We start from the raw sequence: 20,316 nt of genomic DNA on the forward strand, positions 1-20,316 counted from the left end.
AGATGCGTGATACGATTGGATTAAATCTTGCGCCGTGAGAACATTAGGAGAGTGCGGTATTATATTTTATACAGGCAGCAGGGTTCCTCTGAGGAGACTGGCGTCCCATCCCTCCCCCGGGGCTGGCTCTGCCCGCATAGGATTGGTTAACGCTCTTTGCAGTCAATTATGTCGCAGCCGCGATTGGTGAAGGCGTTTGTCGGCTGATTTGAGCTCCCGCCCTGCGCCTGCTAGGCAGATGCTGGTTCTAGGGCTAAAGAGACAAAGCGCCATTTTGTTGAAAGCGCGGCGAAGGTGCTTGCAAGCGCGGGCTTTGCATTGGGCCTTCCTTTGACTTATTTGGGTGTGGGAGTTAAGAAACTGCCTTTCTATGATAAAGTGGTGTAAAGCAGAATCCTCAAAGGACACGTTCCCGCTCATTGACAGTGACATCCTCCCTCTGTTGTTACAGCAGCCATGTTTAGTGCTGGCTGCTTCTCACAGGGGATGGCGGGAACGCTACGTCATCAGTATTAAAGCGGCAGCGCTAGTTCGAGAACCTGCGGGGAGGGCGAATCCAAATCCCTGAATGGTTTTAGCCGTGCAGCTCTCTCCTCTGGTTGCCAAAGGGCATCACCCTAGTAACTAGGCAGACTGGAAATGGTTTTGTTTTGTTCAGGTCCCAAGTAGTCAGCGGTGATGTGGTTGCTAGGGTGCAGTTTACCCTAGCAACCAGAGACAAATGTGAATAGCAAGAAATGAGGCAAATCTATGACGTGCCAGAAGTGAATTAGTTCAAATAACTCCTTTAAAAAGGGATGGAGGGTTAGGGGGCTGCTTTTTTCAGGTGAAATTAGAATTAAAAAATAATTAAAATAGGCCCTGTCATTTCAGGTACACAGAGGCCCAAACAGCTCCCACCAGCCCACTAACTACTGACTTTCCATGGCACCTTATAGCAGCCCCTCTGGCATTTGCCAGAACCCACACATTGTCAGTCTGGGCCTGATGACAGTCCAGGTAATTCCGTGCTTCCTGCTTTGTGGCATAGTTTAGGGGAGGCCCCTATAATCATGCCCAGCGCCAGGTTTCTCTACATCAGGGGTGTCCAACCTGCGGCCCAGGATGGATATGAATGCGGCCCAGCTTGAACTTCCGCCAATCCAGGAAACGTCATGTTGCAATGTCACACACAGAACATGTATGTACACGGTCGCCAGGGCCGGAACTAGGAATAGGCAGAGTAGGCGCGTGCCTACAGCGCAAAGCTGGGGGGGCGCCAGGCACGTACCGCCTCTGTGGCCTACCCCAAGTTCGGTTCCCTTATCTGCCCGACTCTCTGTGCTATTGCTACCTTTTTTGCGCTAGTGCGCACGCGCGAGAACTCCAATCAGCGCATGCAAGCGGCAATTCGCGCATGCTAATTTGCGAGCACCAGTTCGTGCATGCGCACGCTAAGCCGGCGACTGCCCGGCTTGTCTAGGGCACCTAGCCAGCGTGGCCCGGCTCTGACGGTCACTAATTGTGTGAATGTGTGGTTTAAATTTTACATGAGGTGTGCGGTGTGTGGCTTTATAGAGCAGGAAAAGTTAACAAGTGAGCGTTCGTTACTTACAAAGGCAGGTAAGCATTCTTCAGCGGCATCGCCGGCTATGCTAGGGATATATGCAGCTTTTTTCAAGGATGAACACATTTGGGGGGTTATTTACTAAACTCTGAATTTTTGTATGAAATCAGACTTTTAAAAAATCACAAATTTTTCAGAATTTATTAAACCCCGAGGATGGAAAAGTCTGAATCAGAAAATCCGGCATCTCAAACCTGTCGAGGTTGCATATAAGTCAATGGGAGAAGTCTCAATGATTTTTTGATGTGCGCTGGGTTTGTGCCATACCCCAAAGTTTTCGGGGTTTTCAGGCAAAACGCTGAGTTTTCGGATGAAAAAATCCGAAATAATCGTGAAAATCGGATGAAAAATCCGGAAAAAAACCTTGAAAATCGGATTTTTTCCCACAAAGCAAAATTTCAGGAAAATATAATAAATACGCGCAAAAAACCTGAGCAGAATTGATTGAAGTTTGTAGCAGAAAATATTGAGATAAATTCTGACTTTTATAAATAACCCCCTAAGAGTAAAGTTAGAACCAAATTATCTGATGAGCACCTTGAGAATTCACTAAGAATTGCAACTACCAGATATTGATACATTCGTTTCTCAGACTAATCCCACTAGGTTTATGATCCCCTCTTTTCTTTTACAATAAAATGCACCAAAATTTAGCGTTAGTGTTTGTGTGTATTTCGAGTGTGGCCCCAGAAAATTTTTCTTCTTCCAATGTGGCCCATGGAAGCCAAAAGGTTGGACCCCCCCTGCTCTAAACCTCTTCCAGCCATTTGACTGGATGGGTAGAGTTGCCACCTTTGTTGATGGCTAAACCTGAACATGGGGGGCAGGACAGAAAACATCAGGGGTGAGGCAGTGATGTAGGAACAGGCATGATGACATCAGAGCAGGGCACAATGATGTTGGTGGAGTTATGACACCAGGGCAAGGTCATTGCATCATTTAGATGCAACTGGCTGGATTTCTATCCAATGTTTTAAAGTGTTGATGCCCAGTTCAAAACCACACAGGTGGCAACCCTATATTCTGCTCGATGATTAAGCCAAATCCTTTAATTACAGGTATGAGATCTAATATACAGAAATCAACTATCCACAAAGCTCTGAAATACAGCAATGCTAATTTAGAAAAAACATTCTTATTTTTGGTTTTTTTGTATCTGTAATAATAAGAAAGGTGAGTGCCTAGGATTACGTATCTCTAGATCCGAAAAGCGTTAGGACATTTGATTTTAAGCTATGGAATAAAGATCAAGAAATGTTATCCTACCTGGTGTGTCGCAGGAGTGCATGCCTATTCATCTATTTTAGTGGCATCTCACCCCAAGCTACGGGTTCGGAGCGCTGCAGCCACCTTTCTTCATCGGTGTGAAACAACACTTATATTATTTAAATTAACTTGCATATAATGCAACACCCTAAAGAGACAGATCTGGGGCCATGCACTCACATGCCGGATGAGCTTTGTGTTTTTTATTGGAAATTGGGAGTATCTGCTTTTTGGATAGAGCCGCGGGTTTTTTTCTGTCTTAGTATTTAACTGCTTTTCATGTACAGTTTTGGGCAGATTATTGTTCTGGTTTCATAAGGCTGAAAACCGAACAGAAAGTTCAGACCCAAACTGGCCTTAGAAAGATCGAACTGTTCGGGTCGAAACCGATGGCAGATGGTAACCCTATGAATGGGAAAGGACTACCCCCCCCCCACTAATCCCCCTCTGATCGACACGTACCTCTGTCAAGTGTGTTATTAATTTATGCGGGGGGGTCAGGAAGGAGTGACGGCTCTACCAGCTGCAGCGAGAGGATCTAGGCCGGCAGGGCCAACAAAGGCTGGGGGCCCACCCGGCCCACTGGGTTTTTTCCTGGTTTCCAGCAATCCCAGTGTGAGCCTGCCTCTTCCTGAATGGCAGACGACCCCTATCTGTGTCTTCCTGTGCTTAATTGGCTCTCACTAATGATGTGCAGCTCATATAAAACTCAACCAGCACCTGACCCTCACCAGCAAACCATGGTGGGACACCCAGGCTATCCTCATGTCTCCCTGCCCCTATTTCTGTGCGCACCTCTGGAATCTTCCAGTGCAGGGGAGGAGTGAACTTCCCCAGTCTCACCTGACCTCACAAAGGTCACCCACATTTCTATCCAACACATGGGTTTTGGGTCAACTAGCCTCACCCATTTAAGGGGGTGCTTGAGCCTCACTAGCTGTGCAAGTATTACCTGGTGACACCCACCTGCCAGAACAGAAAATACCCATGAGGGAAGTCAAAGCACCCACCTTTTGCACAGCACCCAAGCCATTTCTAACCCCCCACCATATTTCACTTTTATTACTCCAAAATCTAACTGTCCAGTTATGGGAAAGGCAAGTTAGGATTGGTTACACTGGGGAAGAGACAGTTAAGGGGGATATAATCACTATATATATATATATAAAAGGGACAGTAATGAAATAGAGGAAAGTACAGAGAAGAGCGACTAAGCTGATAAAGGGAATGGAAGGGATCAGTTATGGGGAATGGTTGGAGAGGAGGCAGTAAAGGGGGGGGGGTAATATAACCACTATATTTTCTAATACCGAATGGCACCTCTATGAATAATAAACTACTTTAGACCCAGTGCTGCTCTATCGCATGAAGGTCATTTCATACAGTGTCAGCACTAGACACAAGGTGGCGCTATACAGCTCAGTGACAACAGACCCCAACTGGGAATAAAGGAGCCCTATGCAAATACTCTTGTTGGTACAACTCTCAATTCCTCTGGTACATCCATTGTTACACTGTAAAGATACATTGGCGCCATGGCAACTCCCAGCAGCTTGGAGGTAGTAGTAGTAGTTCAGCAATGCCTGGAAAGCAAGAGTCTATGTGAAACCGTTCCTTTATCTGGATATTCTTCTGATCCCCACAATGTAAGAACCGACAGCTGGTGTTCAATCAAACCCAGGTACTGGCAGCTCAAACCAATTGTGCATAGGCCAGGTGAACTGGCAGCTGAATGGTTAAGTGTAGCAACTATACATGCTGAATAGTACCAGGTCTTTAAAAGGGACTCTGTATTGCACCTTTTTGGGTCTCACATTCACCCCCCGTCCCCTTTAAAAGCTGAAAAAAAGACTGTTTGAAATGCTGTATTTTATATAATGAACTGACCAGAGGTTCAGCAGCCCTATAACTAGAATGATTTTGTTGACCCCAGCTTGGATCGTTACTCCATCTTTTGTGTGTCAGTGGCACTGCACATGCTCAGTGGGCAGCTATTGGGAAGTGAAGCTTAGGGAGTGTGGGAAATCATCAAACCATTAGCAGAGCAAGTGAGGTTGCATCAGTCATAGAAACGGATTCCACAGGGCTGATTATTACATTCGGATGCAGACTGCACTGATGTTTATGGTGCCATGTAATGTGAATCTAAATGAATTATGAATTAGCCTTGTATTGTAGACAGGTAATAGAGGTATATAGGTAAGTGTCTTCTGTGAATCAGGAGATCATGGGGAGCACAGAACTTCCCTGCTAAAGCATTGTGGTTGCCTTGGGCTGGTACAGAAATCCAAAATATAATGTGCAGTATTTCTAGCTTAGTTTTAATATAGCTTTAGTTCTCCTTTAAGGAAACAACTTGTTTACAGTTCTTCCTGACCACAAGTTTTCCTTTGAGCTGGAATGCCCCATGCTACCCAGTAGCTCAAGCATAACCTTCACACCACTCGCTAACGCAGGATGGTCAGGCCCTTAAAAGGGGATTTTTTTATTTTGCCCCACCATCTACTTAAAGGAAAACTATACCCCCCAAACAATGTAGGTCTCTATTAAAAGATACTGAGTAAAACAGCTCATGTGTAAAACCCTGCTTCATGCAAATGAACCATTATCATAATAATATACTTTTTTAGTAGTATGTGCCATTAGGTAATCATAAATAGAAAATTGCCATTTTAAAAAATAAGGGCCGCCCCCTGAGATCGTACGATTCACTGTGCACACATACAAACCACATGTTAGGTCACATTAGCCAATTAACAGACATAGTTCTGCCTTTTGCTTCCTCACTTCTTCCTGTTACAGTTAGTGTTGTAGTATTTCTGGTCAGGTGATCTCTGAGGCAGCACAGATAGAGTCACGAAATGGTGGTTCAAGGCAAGAGATGTAAAAGGGCAATATTTATGTAAATATATATTCCAGTTTGGTAAGATTCTTTAATATGTCATTCAATTTGATATAAACTATCTGTTGCTTAAGTATTCATTTTGCGGGTATAGTTTTCCTTTAAGGCTTCTTTCTATGACATCATATTAATTTGGCCCCCAAAGTAAGTGGGCAATTGTACACCTCTGGTGTCAGTGATCCTGGTGCCGGGTTAGTCCTGTAAGAAGCATGAGGCGGTGCTAAGTGAGTTCTCACACTGAGATCCAATCCTGCCCAAGAGTCCAACCAAAAAGGAAAAATCCCACTGGAAGTGGAAAGCAGCAACATGAAATTGTTCATTGTGGAACCACAAAACTGCTTGATTCCCACTCCTTCAGGTCCTGCACACCAATGGGCCAGTTCCACTGAACCGTTCTGTTCCATAGCGGAAGGCTGAAGATCCATGAAATGTACAGCTTGGCCCTTAAAAGGGCAACAAAAATAAGAGGAAGATTAAATAATTTAATATATCACCGGGCCAAGGAACCGGAAACAGTCATTAAATTAAATTATAAAAAGGTTATGAGTTTATACGGAGTCCGACGGGAGTAGGAGCCTGGAAGGACGTGGTCCTGAGCATAAGAGGTGCAGATATGTACAAGGCGTTACTCAAACTTTTGCTTCAGTTTCTTTTGGAAAATGGCCGGCAGTATGGAGAGTACAGCTAACACCATGAGGATGATGACCGAGTTCCATGACACCGCCTCCCCCGCAGTCGTGAGTTGGTACAGGGTAGTCCCGGCCTTGATTGCCACGAAAGAGGGAGGCGCAACCCCTGCAGCAGAAATAATAAGAATTTCTATGAGAAACTCTACAATGGAACTATTATCACCATATCAAGGCTGCAGAGGTTGAGCCCCCTGGATGGAGCCAGGCAGGGGGCTCAAGGATGCCGCCATGAAACAAGCTCTTACCTATGAATGTTCCCAGGAAGAAGACTTTGAGAGGAACGTTTATGACCGGGGACGTGATGTTGATGAACCAGTTTGGAAGAAACGGCGTTATCCTCAGAAATATGATGTAGTTGATGAGGTGTTCTCGGTGCCGCTCCACCTGGAAATAAAGCAACACGGACATGAGCCTGTGCAGCGGGTACAGTAGACACGGACCCTCACTAGCACCAAAGCTTTTGCTTTTCTAACGGATCATTAAGTCTTTTATAGAGTTATGTCACTGTATAAGTGATCCATAGCAACCAATCAGCAGGAAGCATTTACTGTTAACCTTTTAAAAAGAAAAACAACTTATTGGTTGCTTTGGGTTACTGCTTCTGGGCAAACTTAAAGAAGAACTCAACCACCACGAATTTAAAACTCCTACCCAGTACCCTACATAGCCCCCCCAACCTGATAACACTATATGTGCCCCTAATCCCTTACTCTTCTATAGGTGCAAAGTAAGTGCAGTGGAGCTCATGGGTGCCATCTTCCGGCTCTTTGGATGTATTTGGGAAGTAAGCACCATATTGGTGCATGCGCAGTTGGAGCAGTCTTCTGGTTCGTAGCAACTGCGCATGCGTCAAAACTTGCCGCAGGGAAGGAAGATGGTGCCACCGAGCTTACTCTGCACTTATAGGCGAGTTAAGGATTACAGGCACTTTTTTATCACCTATGCAGGCGGAGAGCAGGGAGGGGGGGCTATGTAGGGTACTGGGTAGGGGTTTTTATTTGTGGGGGGTTGAGTTCTCCTTTAATGCCTTTTATTATATATTGGGGTTAATGTTTTATTCTTATGACAATGGGATACAGGCACTCACATACCTCTAAGGAAGAACCACAGGCAGCACTTTATAGTGGGGTAAAGGAACAGTTCATCTGTGGCACAATGTGTTGCTATTAAACCAATACCAGCTTTTGTGGCAACCCAGCAGGGGTCATTTTTAACATAGTTACATAGTTATATTGGGTTGAAAAAGACAAAGTCCATTAAGTTCAACCCTCCAAATAAAAACCCAGCATCCATACACAAACCCCTCCCTTACTTTCACATAAATTATATATACTCATATCTATACTAACTATAGAGTTTAGTATCACAATAGCCTTTGATATTATGTCTGTCCAAAAAATCATCCAAGTCCCTCTTATAGTCATTAACTGAATCACAACATCACCCGGCAGTGCATTCCACAACCTCACTGTCCTCAATGTGAAGAACCCCCTACGTTGCTTCAAATGAAAGTTATTTTCTTGTAGTCTAAAGGGGTGGCCTCTGGTACGGTGATCCACTTTATGGGTAAAAAGGTCCCCTGCTATTTGTCTATAATGTCTTCTAATGTACTTGTAAAGTGTAATCATGTCACCTCGCAAGCGTCTTGAGAAAATAACCCCAACCTTGACAGTCTACCCTCATAATTTAAGTCTTCCGTCCCTCTAACCAATTTAGTTGCACTTAGTCTCTGCACTCTCTCCAGCTCATTTATATCCCTCTTAAGGACTGGAGTCCAAAACTGCACTGCATACTCCAGATGAGGCCTTACCAGGGACCTATAAAGAGGCATAACATGGAGGGCAGGGTGCAGAGTGCAAAAAAACAGGAGCATACTACCACCAGTGTAATCCTTTGCACTCCAGAATGGAGTGCTCCCTCCATGAATACTGCATGCTGCAGCACTTATTCACGAGAGGCTGGCTGGGGTAGATGAGTTGGTGTCCCCCCTCCCCACTCATGTGCTTCATTCAGATGTGCAAGCTAGGGAAGCAAGTGCTGGGTAAATGAGCACTAAGGAGTGATATCTGGAGTTCCTTTGTGCCGTGGACTTGATCAGGAATCAGATACAGGTGGAAAAGGACAGTAAAGTGGTTTCTCCCCAACACCTATCCTTCGACTGAATTAAGTAGGACAAGCATTGAGGAAAATTTCTGATGTAAGAATCTGGATTTGAGAAGAGGCAGCAGTGACAAATAGCTTTGTGTGCCTGAAAGTAACCGAATGACACACAGTGTGGTGGGTTGGAAAAGCTTGTGTAGCACTCAATGGCCAAGCTGCTAAACAGCACAGGTCTACTGGGGTTACACCACAGCTGCAGGGTTCATGGATTAGAATGTTATAAAGAGCAGGACATGTGCTATAAATTAATTTCATAATCACTAGGATCCGAATTCAACATCTGTGACACAAAAATTACAACCCCCCCCCCTCCAAAAAAAAAATACCAGCCCCTGAGCTTGTGTTTTTAAATTTCATTATCCGGAGGTTTTTGCCCATAAACATAGACACTGTGGGGGATTTGGGTTAAATGGTTTTCACCTTTGCGCTAACTTTTTACTATGATGTAGAGAGGGATATTCTGATACAATTTACAATTGGTTTTCATTTTTTATTATTTGTGGTTTTTGAGTTATTTTGCTTTTTATTCAACAACTCTCCAGTTTGCTATTTCAGCCATTTTCTTGCTGGGGTCCAAATTACCCTAGCAACCATGCATTGATTTGAATAAGAGACTGGAATATGAATATGAGAGGCCTGAATAGTAAGATGAGTAATAACCATAAATTTGTAGCCTTAGGGCAGTGACACACAGGAAGATTTGTCGCCCGTGATTTTTTAGACACGGCTGTGGGCGACAAATCTCCCGGAAATGCCTCACTATTGCCAGTAATTGAAATAGCTGGTGGTATGTCCAACTGATCGCTTAATTGCCTGAAGATACCTCCACAGGAAACTTCGGACAATTTAGTGATTAGTTGGACATACTGCCGAATACCGGCAATGGAGAGGCATTTTTTTTCGGGAGTTTTGCCGCCCGCAGCCGCGTCTAAAAAATCACGTACGACAAGTTTTCCCTTGTGCCACTGCCATTACAGAGCATTTGATTTTTAGATGGAGTCAGAGACCCCCATTTGAAAGCTGGAAAAGGGCAAATAATTAAACTTTAAAAAATAAATAATGAAGACCAATTGAAAAGTTGCTTAGAATTAGCCATTCTATAACATACTAAAAATTAACCTGACGGTGAACCACCCCTTTAAGAGTTTTTACTTACCTGCTCTGACCATTTTATTGCTTTATCCGATAGGTATTTGTAGACGACCGGTCGGCCGACGACATACGAGAGCAAGTAGCAGAATGAGGCCCCGAGTCCAGAGCACTGCATAGCCAAAGGGCAAATGAGCAAACAGGAGGGGAAAGAAGGAAACACATTTGCATGAATACAGTCGTATCATATCAGCCTCACTCTCTGCACTGGGATAGGATTCGTCATTAGCCAACTGTCCAATTGGAGGGCCGAAGATAATCAGCTTAAAGGCTCCATAGAATTCACTTTATGACATCATTATTTTAATTCAATCTGTCCCTCAAACATTTTATAGAACAATGAATTGGCCCCACTACATGTAATAAGTCGGACATCACCCTAGACCCCTCATTTAAAGGACAACTAAACCCTAAAAATGAATGGGGCTACAAATGCCATATTTTATATACAGAACGTGTTGCACCAGCCTAAAGTTTCAGCTTGTCAATAGCAGCAATGATCCAGGACTTTAAACTTGTCACAGGGGGTCACCATCTTGGGGTAGGGTTTTTTTAAATTACGGGTTGAATTCTCCTTAGTTTAATCTGGTTCAGTTGAGTAGTTCATAGCCCATAGGGAGGGTCTGAAAGTCTTACCCATACTATGTGACATGCGTCATACTATGTGACATGCGTCATACTATGTGACATGCGTCATACTATGTGACATGCGTCATACTATGTGACATGATCTTTTCTCCATGGTTGGAATACATTGTTGACATGAACACGTGAGAGTGAGAACAGCAACTAAACCCAGTGATTTGTTCAGACTAAATAGGACTGTAATCAAAGCCAAACAGAGGCCTGTGTGGCCCTAAGCTGTAGTCAAGCTGCCGAGTGACTTACCAAACAGACAAGAAATAGAGCCAGAGGGAAGGGGTACAGGAACCCCGAGAGGATACTGAGAAAGATGGAGCCTGGGATGGCAAACGTCTGCAAGCTGGATGCATCTCAGTGAAGGATTTGTGTAGATAAACAAATATAGAAACAGTACAGTGTAAAACATAAACCCTGTGGGGCATCAGGAATAAATGTATTGACACTACTCCAATGCCAGGGAGCAGAGATGGGAGCTTCAGCCAATGTTACTGCTTCCAGGTATTGGACCGGCTACAAGACATTCTGTGCTGAGCAGAACCCACACTCAACGACTTCCCACTGGTCCCTGGAGCCAAGTGGGGTCTCATATGTCTAATTTCCAGTCCGTGTGGCAACTGCTACTTGGGCCAGATTGGTGTCACCAACAAATCAAAACCACCCCAGTCCCAAGGCCTGATGGGTAAAAAGGATACAATATATAAGTGGTGAAATAAGCCACCAACACCTCCACATAGAAAGTGTCTTTGTATTTGGAAAGGACTTTGCCCAAAGCCTTTGCGTCGTCCATGTCTCGTGGGACTTTTATATTCTCTCGCTCTTCTCTGTGGGAAGAAGGAAACGGAGTGAGACAAGATGGGACAAGGTCAACTGGGTATCAAGTAATGCACCGACAACTGGGGCTTAAGTGTAATCTGCTCACAGCACAGACTGTTCCACTTCACTGATACAAGTTTATATTTTATGGCATGAAACCTGCAGACATGAATGAATCTTATTGTTCCCTACATTACAGATCCAGGGATTCAGGGTAATATCCCACCTTACCCCATAATCATACGGCACCCAGTGCAGCTCACAGCCAGGGATTCTGGGTAATATCCCACCTTACCCCATAATCACACGGCACCCAGTGCTCACCTCACAGCCAGGGATTCTGTGTAATATCCCACCTTACCCCATAATCACACAGCACCCAGCGCTCACCTCACAGCCAGGGATTCTGGGTAATATCCTACCTCACCCCATAATCACACGAGACCCAGCACTTGTGATAATTCCACTCCACTAAATTAACCCTTTGGTGGATAGAAAGGTTATTCCACACAAACTTACTCGCTGAGCTGTGGAAAGTGCTTGTAGACCAGAAACATGACCGAGGCTGCACAAAGGAATATAGAGACCAAGATAAGAAGGGACATTCGAGCTGAGCCTCCCTCAGAATAGACCTTCCCTGAAACAAATACAAAAACATTGTTCAAATCAAAAAACATTGCTGCAGTGTTGTGCTTCATGCACTGGTCGTGTCAGCTTTCCCTTTGACTCTGACGCCAACAGTGATTTATTAAAGGTCAACTTCAAAAGATCATTATAAATCCAAACTGTGTTTGTTGACAAAGTGCAGTAACTCCAATCCAATATGTGTTGTCAGTTCCAGGTGATTTTTATTTCCTGGTGTGAGGTTACAGATTATTGCAGTTCATAGAAGAGGTTATCTAGTATTACAGGCAAAGAGGGCACAACAACTCGGCCAACACAAACTACCAGGGACAGTAATGTGCTTACTTGCCTCGTTCCTTGTCATCGCTGTCCAGCGGCCAATTCTCACATACACCAAAGTTAGAGGCATGGGCTATAATAAAATGTGTGTGTCATACTGTATAAATCAAAAAGAATTACCAGCAGCACACTATGCGAGTTGTACAAAAAGATTTATTCAGCCCAAAAACATACAAAAGGCAACTTTTTAGGCCTACAAGACCCTTTATCAAGCTTGATAAAGGGTCTTGTAGGCCGGAAACGTTGCCTTTATTGTATGTTTTTGGGCAGAATAAATCTTTTTGTACAACTACAACTCACACAGTGTGCTGCTGGTAATTCTTTTTTTCAGATGGATATGGCCCCATGGCAGGCGTGGGTCTTTTAGTACAGCACCTGACACCACAATGAAGGTGTTTTTTTGGAGGTTTTGAGCCCTCCACAATATAATAGGTTTCTATCCTGTATAACTCAAGCCTGGGAAGCTCTGATCGAGTGGCATAATGACCTCTGGGCTGGTTGCACAGATTTCCTAAAACTTGCAGCTGCAAGACAATGGCAGCCATGTGATTTCATAGTGATTATCATTATGTGGGTGCCTTCCCATGGTTACTATCCCCACAAACAATTTAGCTTTATGACAGTAGGCCAGACGCAGTTTAATCTGAGGCAGAGCAGGAGGTACATTTTTTTCTCAATAGAAACGAATATTTTCTCCCTATGCAAAAGATATTTTACCTATTTGTTGTTACTATTAAAGGACGTGTCAACCCAAAAAATAATGTTTTGCCTAATAAAAGAGAAAAATTCTAAGCAACTCTGCAATATGCATTCAATACACATTTGCTATGGTTTGTAAGTTATTTGTATTGCTATTGAAAGTAGTGTTTGTCTGCCCCTCTCTATTGTCTGCCCCTCTCTATTGTCTGCCCTAGTGGTAGAGTCCTGCGCGGGTCCATTTTTTTTTTTTAAACCTGTAGCCAACTGGTACCTGCAACCGAACCCGCGATTGGATCTGCATGTACCCTCTACCCGACCCACAATATGCCAACTAACTTTGGCACCGAATCTTCACAAAATTCTTTTAAAAACTGAAAGAACCACAAGGGAGGGTGGGAGGAATCAAACCTGCACCTTTATTAGGTACCCAGCCGGGTTACCCACAGACTGCCTACACGGCAAAGGAATCTGGGTCTTTTTGCCCAACTGGGTATTTGGCGGGTTTTCGACCCGATGCAGGACTCTACCAGGTGGCTCTGGATTTTGAAACAAGTTAACACAAGCCAACAGACTGACAGACCCATCTTGCTGGAGGAGACAAACTTTTGCAACATTGTTTAAAAAGTAACAGGATGTTAAGATATGCTGTTTTCAGTATCAATTACATTTACACATAACTTTTAAAGCTCTAACAATTTTTAATATAATCATATTGGAAATTCCTTATAATTGTGTTTTCTTTTATTAGGCAAAAATTATTTTTTGCGTTGACATGTTCTTTAAATTAACCTGCCTGACAGTTGATCCAGAGGAAGGCAAAAAAAACCCCATCTGAAGCCTCTCCAATTCCTTCCTGACTCCAAAATGGCAATTGGATTAGTCCCTGGATCAACTTGTACTATGAGCTATCTTCCATATCCCTGTATTCTCTCACTTGCTAAACACCATCCAACTCCTTCTTAAAGCTATCTAATGTATCAGCCTGTACCACTGATTCAGGGAGACAATTCCACATCTTCACAGCTCTCACTGTAACAAACCCCTTCCGAATATCATCCACAGTTTTCCTTGAAATTCCCTAGGAGATTCGGCAGTGTGGGAAATTATTACTTCCAGATAAAAGCCATGCCCTGTTTGTACTTTGAACCAATACATTCCTGAACAAATGTCCATGAATAACTCATGTTTTAAAAAAAAAAAAGGAGACCCAAACCTCCCTGTCACAAAAGCAGAACAGGCTGCACCAAGGTGTGCCACTATTGGGTGAGCCCAATGTCTGTCTTGAATTTGGCCCAACACATTTACCCCAGAGCTGTGTCACAACAGTCCCATCCAGTGCTACAGACTCATAGTGCCTCCTCTGTAATATGCCATCAGTGTTCTATCCACCCCACTGCTTATGTTAAAGGAACATTAAAACCAAAAAATAAAAGTGTCTTAAAGTAATGAAAATACAATGTATTGTTGTGCTGCACTGGTAAAATTGGCTTGTTTGTTTTAGAAACACTACTGTAGTTTATATACAAGCTGCTGTGTAGCCATGGGGCAGTCATTCAAGCACAGGGTACACAATAGATAACTGATAAGTACTACTATAGTTTATATAAACAAGCTGCTGTGTAGCCATGGGGCAGTCATTCAAGCACAGGATACACAGTAGATAACAGATAAGTACTAATATAATTTATATAAACAAGCTGCTGTGTAGCCATGGGGGCAGCATTCAAGTATAGGATAGATAGTAGATAACAGATAAGTACTACTATAGTTTATATAAACAAGCTGCTGTGTAGCCATGGGGGCAGCCATTCAAGTACAGGATACACAGTAGATAACAGCAAATATACTACTATAGTTTATATAAACAAGCTGCTGTGTAGCCATGGGGACAGCCATTCAAGCACAGGATACACAGTAGATAACAGATAAGTACTACTGTAGTTTATATACCAGCTGCTGTGTAGCCATGGGGGCAGTCATTCAAGCACAGGATACACATTAGATAACAGATAAGTACTACTATAGTTTATATAAACAAGCTGCTGTGTAGCCATGGGGGCAGCATTCAAGTACAGGATACACAGTAGACAACAGATAAGTACTACTATAGTTTATATAAACAAGCTGCTGTGTAGCCATGGGGGCAGCCATTCAAGCACAGGATACACAGTAGATAACAGATAAGTACTACTATAGTTTATATACGAGCTGCTGTGTAGCCATGGGGGCAGTCATTCAAGCACAGGATACACAGTAGATAACACATAAGTACTACTTTAGTTTATAGCTGCAGTAAGCAGTCCCACCCACCACCTGAGTTAAAGAATCCCTACTCCTCCCCTGTAAGTTTCCATCAGAGGGGTCTAGTCCCACAGAGTTGTGAGTTACAGAGAGTGGTACCTCTGTTCTGACATATTCTGCCTGCTGTCATGGGAATGCATCTTACCCATGTGCTAACTTAACCGTAAATAAATCATATAAAGCCAATACCTGCTGCTGGTGCCTTCTTCTCACTGCCATGGTTACATGGACATGCGTGGCCCCCTGTGTGTGACCTTTCGTGCACCTATTGGTTGGGGGGAAAAAGGTTAACTTTTATCTGTAACAACTCCTGATGATTCAACACAATCAAGGCAAGTTTGGGCGGCTTAATGAGTTTACACAGTATACATCACAGTGACACTTCATACCAGACATACTTGCCCATTTCCATTTCTTGTTATGAAAATGAGGGCAACCCCCACTATAAATAACCAGCTGCAGCCAGACATTTGCTTTCACCATTGCATTGCTCTGTACCAACTTAAATATGTTGATATCACTGATATGACTTATTGCAATGAGATTCAGTTTGCATCTTTATTATTAACTAAAATGCCATATTTTATACACTGAATTTATTGCACCGGCCTAAAGTTTCAGCTGGTCAATAGCGGCAATGATCCAGGGGGTCACCATCTTGGAAAGTGTCTGTGACACTCACATGCTCAGTGGGCTCTGAGCAGCTGTTGAGAAGCTAAGCGGAAAATTAGCAGAAAAGCAGAAAATTAGGTTTGTCTGTAATATAAGCTGATGCTACAGGGCTGATTATTAAATTCTGATGCTAGTTACACTGGTTTCTGTGCTGCCATGTAGTAATTATCTGTATTAATTACTAATCAGCCTTATATTGTGACATTTGTATTCTATGTGTACTGTATATTGTGAGTGGGTCCCTAAGCTCAGTAAGTGACAGCAGCACAGAGCATGTGCAGTGAATCAGCAGAAAAGAAGATGGGGAGCTACTGGGGCATCTTTGGAGACACAAATCTTCCCTGCTAAAGTTCTGTGGTTTTGGTACAGAAGCACAAAACATAATGTAAAACATTTCTAACTACTTCTTTAGTAGTTCTTCTTTAAACAAGAGGCGTTTCCAATAGTTGATCCCCAAATTTAAACACAGCACCGTAGCCACACAATACAAATTGATACAATACAAATTGTTATACACACCTGCATTTTGCCCCTGCTTTTTGTTGGTTAGTCACCTTTCACAAGCTGCACCTTCACCTCCTGAAAATACACCTGCAAGGGAAAGAAATATTTCAAGGGATGAAACCATCATTTTGCCTCTATATAGGTCCCTGGTAAGGCCTCGCCTAGAGTATGAGTGGAGGGAGTTTTGGGCTGTAGTCCTTAAGAATAATATGATATATTATAAATATAAAAAAAAAGAATGATAGGATATTAGGAATAAAGGATATTAATGAGATGGAGAGAGTGCAGCTAAATTAGGAAAGGTTATGGAATATTTAAATTATAAGGGTAAACGGTCATGGTTGGGGTTGGTTTCTAGCAAGTGGACGTGATTATAATGTATAATGTAAAGTAAAGTGTAGACAGATAGTGAAGGGGATCTTTTTCCCCATAGAAATGAATAAAGAAGCAGAAGCTCCCATTTAGAATAGGATTAAGCAGTAAACTTTCATTTCAAGCACTAAAATGGATCTTCACGGCACATTGAGGTTCCGAAATGCCCTGCCGGGTGAGCTTGGGATGGCTGATATTTTTAATGCCTTATGTATCTGCTTGGATGATTTCTTCAACAAGCATAATGTCCAAGATTATTGGAAACTTAAGATCTACAGTTAGTTTAGTGCGGGTGTGTACAGAACAGTTAGAAGTGTGCACATGCCTGGGTGCCGCAGTCTGGAGATGATAAAACATCATATTACACCGCACTCACAGGTCTTTAGTGGTGAAAAAAACCACATTTATCGAGCCAACGATTTGGTCTCAAACCAAAGCCAAAACATTGGCTCAATAAATAGCGCGGTGTAATATGATGTTTTTATATATGTGTGTGCATCAGTAGGTGTGTACATACAGACTGCATTCAACACAAAGCCATGAATAGTTGTGGAAAGTACTGCTACTCAAAACAGCTTTGTTATAGAGTACACAGACAAAAAAAAACAATACATACAACTGTTTATCTAAAATATATTAGGGTCGATGTAAAACATACGCAGAGCCTGAAAAACTGGTTCCAAGTAACTAGTTCATTGATCATGTGAGTATGTACACAGCTGCCCAGCACTGCAAGATAAGAGATCAAGAGCTTTCTTGCCTCCCCCCCATGTGTTGGGCTTTATTAAATTGCATTTTTTTTTTAAAAAAAAAAATCTCCTTATTTGAGCCTACACAGACAGAGACTGTCTGGTTACATCAAATACCTTGTGCACACCAACAAGGTAGCTGTGGGGGCCCTAAAATGAATTAACTGTGAGGGGCCCTAAAATGAATTAGCTGTGGGGATGGAGGGCCTAAAATTAATTAGCTGTGAGGGGCCCTAAAATTAATTAGCTGTGGGGGGCCCTAAAATTAATTAGCTGTGGGGAGGGGACCCTAAAATGAGGGGGGGGGGCTAAAATGAATTAGCTGTTAGGGGCCCTAAGCTGTGAGGGGGCCCTAAAATAAATTAGCTGTGGGGCCCAGTAAGGTGTAGTTATGCCACGGTCTGTAGCCCCCACATAGGACTAAACAAGCTGCATGAGGAACAACTCCCCAACTGTTCAGCAACCTTTCCCTGATCCCCACAGACTATGAGCTTCTTTACATGTGGGGTGAGAGTGGAGGGGGGGAGAGTGAGAGGTGGGAGAGAGAGAGAGAGACACAGAGATTGGGAGGGAGAGTGATAGAGAGAGGGAGGGAGAGACAGAGAGTGGTAGAGAAAGAGTTCCCTTTGTTGGCCAATAGCCCTCTGTGGCCGCCCCTAATAGCAGCCCTGGGGAACAATGCACCAATGACAGGCAGGATAAAGAAAAACGACAGGAGACAATTCCTCACCTTATGAGAAGGAGCTGGGAAGCATCTGAACTAAGGACACAGGCAAAGCACTTCCGGTATGGGTCAGGTGACCTGGACCACATTGGCTCATTCTGGACACCGGGAAATGACGTAGCAGTGAACGTCATACCCAAAAAGAACGCGCTTAAGATTCTGACAGCACTAGGGACGCAGCAATTTGTCAGCAGATTCTCCTTCCCCACCCACCACATAATTCTACACTTACATCAGATACAATTCCTCCGTCAGAGCGCCGAACAACATGTAGATGAAGCTGACCTGGACTGCACTCCCCGCAACACGGATAGGTGCAAAGCAATTAGGGGGCGGCGGTACGTCGTGCTTTCCCAATCGCCATTGGCTGAAGATGGATGACGCGTTGCTCAGTCCGGGAACTTGATTGGAGACGCCAGTGCCGGGAGGGACCTCTACTCAAGAGTGAGTTATAAAAACAGCCTGTTCTTTAAGGCGATGACTTTCTGGCTCGGGTTTGGCAAGTTATCGATGCTGCACATATGTTTTCATTCCAAGAAACTTTTTAATTCGCCTTCATTTTTTTTTTCACAGTTTTTTAACTATTTGCCTTTTCTTCTGACGCTTTCCAGCTTTCAAATGGGGGTCGCTGACCCCATCTAAAAAAACAAATGCTCTCTAAGGCAACACATGTATTGTTATTGTTACTTTTTATTACTCCTCTTTCTGTTCAGGCCTCTCCTATTCAGATTCCAGTCTCTTATTTAAATAAATGCAAGCCATCTGGTTGCTGGGGTCCAAATTCCCCTAGCAACCAGATGGCTGAAATTGCACACTGGAGAGCTGCTGAATTAAAAGCTAAATAACTCAGAAACCACGTATAATAAAAAATGAAAACCAATTGCAAATTGTCTCCGAATATCACTCTACATTATACTAAAAGTTCATTTAAAGGCGAACAACCCCTTTAAATGACATGACAAGGTTTAGGTTTAGTTGCCCATGAAATTTCCAATGGCAAAAAGGGACAAACAGAAAAAGGTTAAGGTTAATTAACCCTCGAAGTTAATTCCTTCGAATATCGAAGTCGAAAGATTTAGCGCAATTACTTCGAACGATTCGAACGATTTTAATTCATCGATCAAACTACTTTCCTTCGATCCCAAATTGCCTAGAAAGCCTATGGGGACCTTCCCCATAGGCTAACATTGGTGCTCGGTAGGTTTTTGGTGGCGAAGTAGGTGGTCGAAGTTTTTTTTAAAGAGACAGTACTCCGACTATCGAATGGTCGAATAGTCAAACGATTTTTAGTTCGAATCGTTCGATTCAAAGTCGTAGTCGAAGGTCGAAGTAGCCAATTCGATGGTCGAAGTAGCCAAAAAAATACTTCGAAATTCAAAGTATTTTTTATTCTAATCCTTCACCCGAGCTAAGTAAATGTACCCCTAAGCTATGCAGGTGTTTTATTGGTGGATTAAAGCAGGCACGTTTCAGGGGCTGCTGCCGCCTGAGGCAGCAGCCCCAATGCGGCCCCCCCTCCTGCTCCGCTCTTCTAACTTCCAGCGTCGGAGCAGGTGGAATAGCGCTCACTGCACTATAAGAGCAGAATTTCCGTTTTAAAAAAAAACGGAAATTCGTCTCTTAAAGTTACCAAAGGCGGCTTTTTGCCGTCCTTGGTAACTGGCCGCTCCGTGCCGCCTGAGTAAGATTCTCACCTTGCCTCATGGCCGGAGCGGCCCTGGATTAAAGGCTTCACAAAGAATATCAAGCTTCTGACTGCGCCCCTAAAAGATCTGGGAAGCAGCCCTCTACTTAGATTCAAACCCGTTCAGGTGAAGAAGAATAGAGTGACTGATTACTAATAATCGTAGTAAAACGTAACTTTTAATAAATTAAATTAAAATCAACTCGGGCCAAGCCCATACACAACGCCACACGTGACACCAGACTCACTGCATGTCCTCGATCATGCAGTGCAGAGCAATTCCCTTAAAAGTACACTTTAAGTGGAGGTAACGGGGTGACTAGTGCTTGTGAATACAAGCCACTACTCAATATGAAAAATTCCATCCGCTATAGTGTTCAGCATTGTAGGCCCCCCACCCTTCTCAAGTCCGATTAACCTA

The 20,316-nt window shown here is 43.4% G+C and overlaps 1 protein-coding gene across 3 annotated transcripts; it reads right to left on the reverse strand.

Moving 5' to 3' along the window:
- Positions 1-5,785: 5,785 nt before the first annotated feature.
- tmem41b.S (transmembrane protein 41B S homeolog) lies at positions 5,786-18,648 on the reverse strand. 3 transcript variants are annotated; one of them, XM_018260296.2, is made up of 9 exons: positions 18,444-18,648; positions 16,382-16,453; positions 15,380-15,455; positions 11,747-11,864; positions 11,107-11,235; positions 10,661-10,754; positions 9,780-9,884; positions 6,709-6,847; positions 5,786-6,569 (listed from the first exon to the last, which is right to left on the reverse strand). In XM_018260296.2, exons 2-9 carry the CDS (start codon positions 16,385-16,387, stop codon positions 6,400-6,402), a joined length of 837 nt encoding a protein of 278 aa, XP_018115785.1. In that variant the 5' UTR covers positions 16,388-16,453; positions 18,444-18,648; the 3' UTR covers positions 5,786-6,399. The 3 variants fall into 3 exon arrangements, with proteins under 3 accessions (XP_018115785.1, XP_018115784.1, XP_018115786.1); XM_018260295.2 differs by lacking the exon at positions 18,444-18,648 and adding an exon at positions 18,218-18,389; XM_018260297.2 differs by lacking the exon at positions 18,444-18,648 and adding an exon at positions 17,397-18,161.
- Between the last annotated feature and the right edge of the window lie 1,668 nt (positions 18,649-20,316).

This window comes from Xenopus laevis, chromosome 4S (genome assembly GCF_017654675.1).
Source record: "Xenopus laevis strain J_2021 chromosome 4S, Xenopus_laevis_v10.1, whole genome shotgun sequence".
NCBI classification, from domain to species: Eukaryota; Metazoa; Chordata; class Amphibia; order Anura; family Pipidae; genus Xenopus; species Xenopus laevis.

What these genes read in the sequence shown, in the direction of transcription:
- tmem41b.S (XM_018260296.2), bottom strand. An exon ending in GAAGAAGGCACCAGCAGCAG is followed by an intron (nt 11,865 to 15,379) that starts GTATTGGCTTTA and finishes TATTTGTTTCAG; the next exon opens with GGAAGGTCTATTCTGAGGGA. An exon ending in CTTCCTGGGAACATTCATAG is followed by an intron (nt 6,570 to 6,708) that starts GTAAGAGCTTGT and finishes TTTCTGCTGCAG; the next exon opens with GGGTTGCGCCTCCCTCTTTC.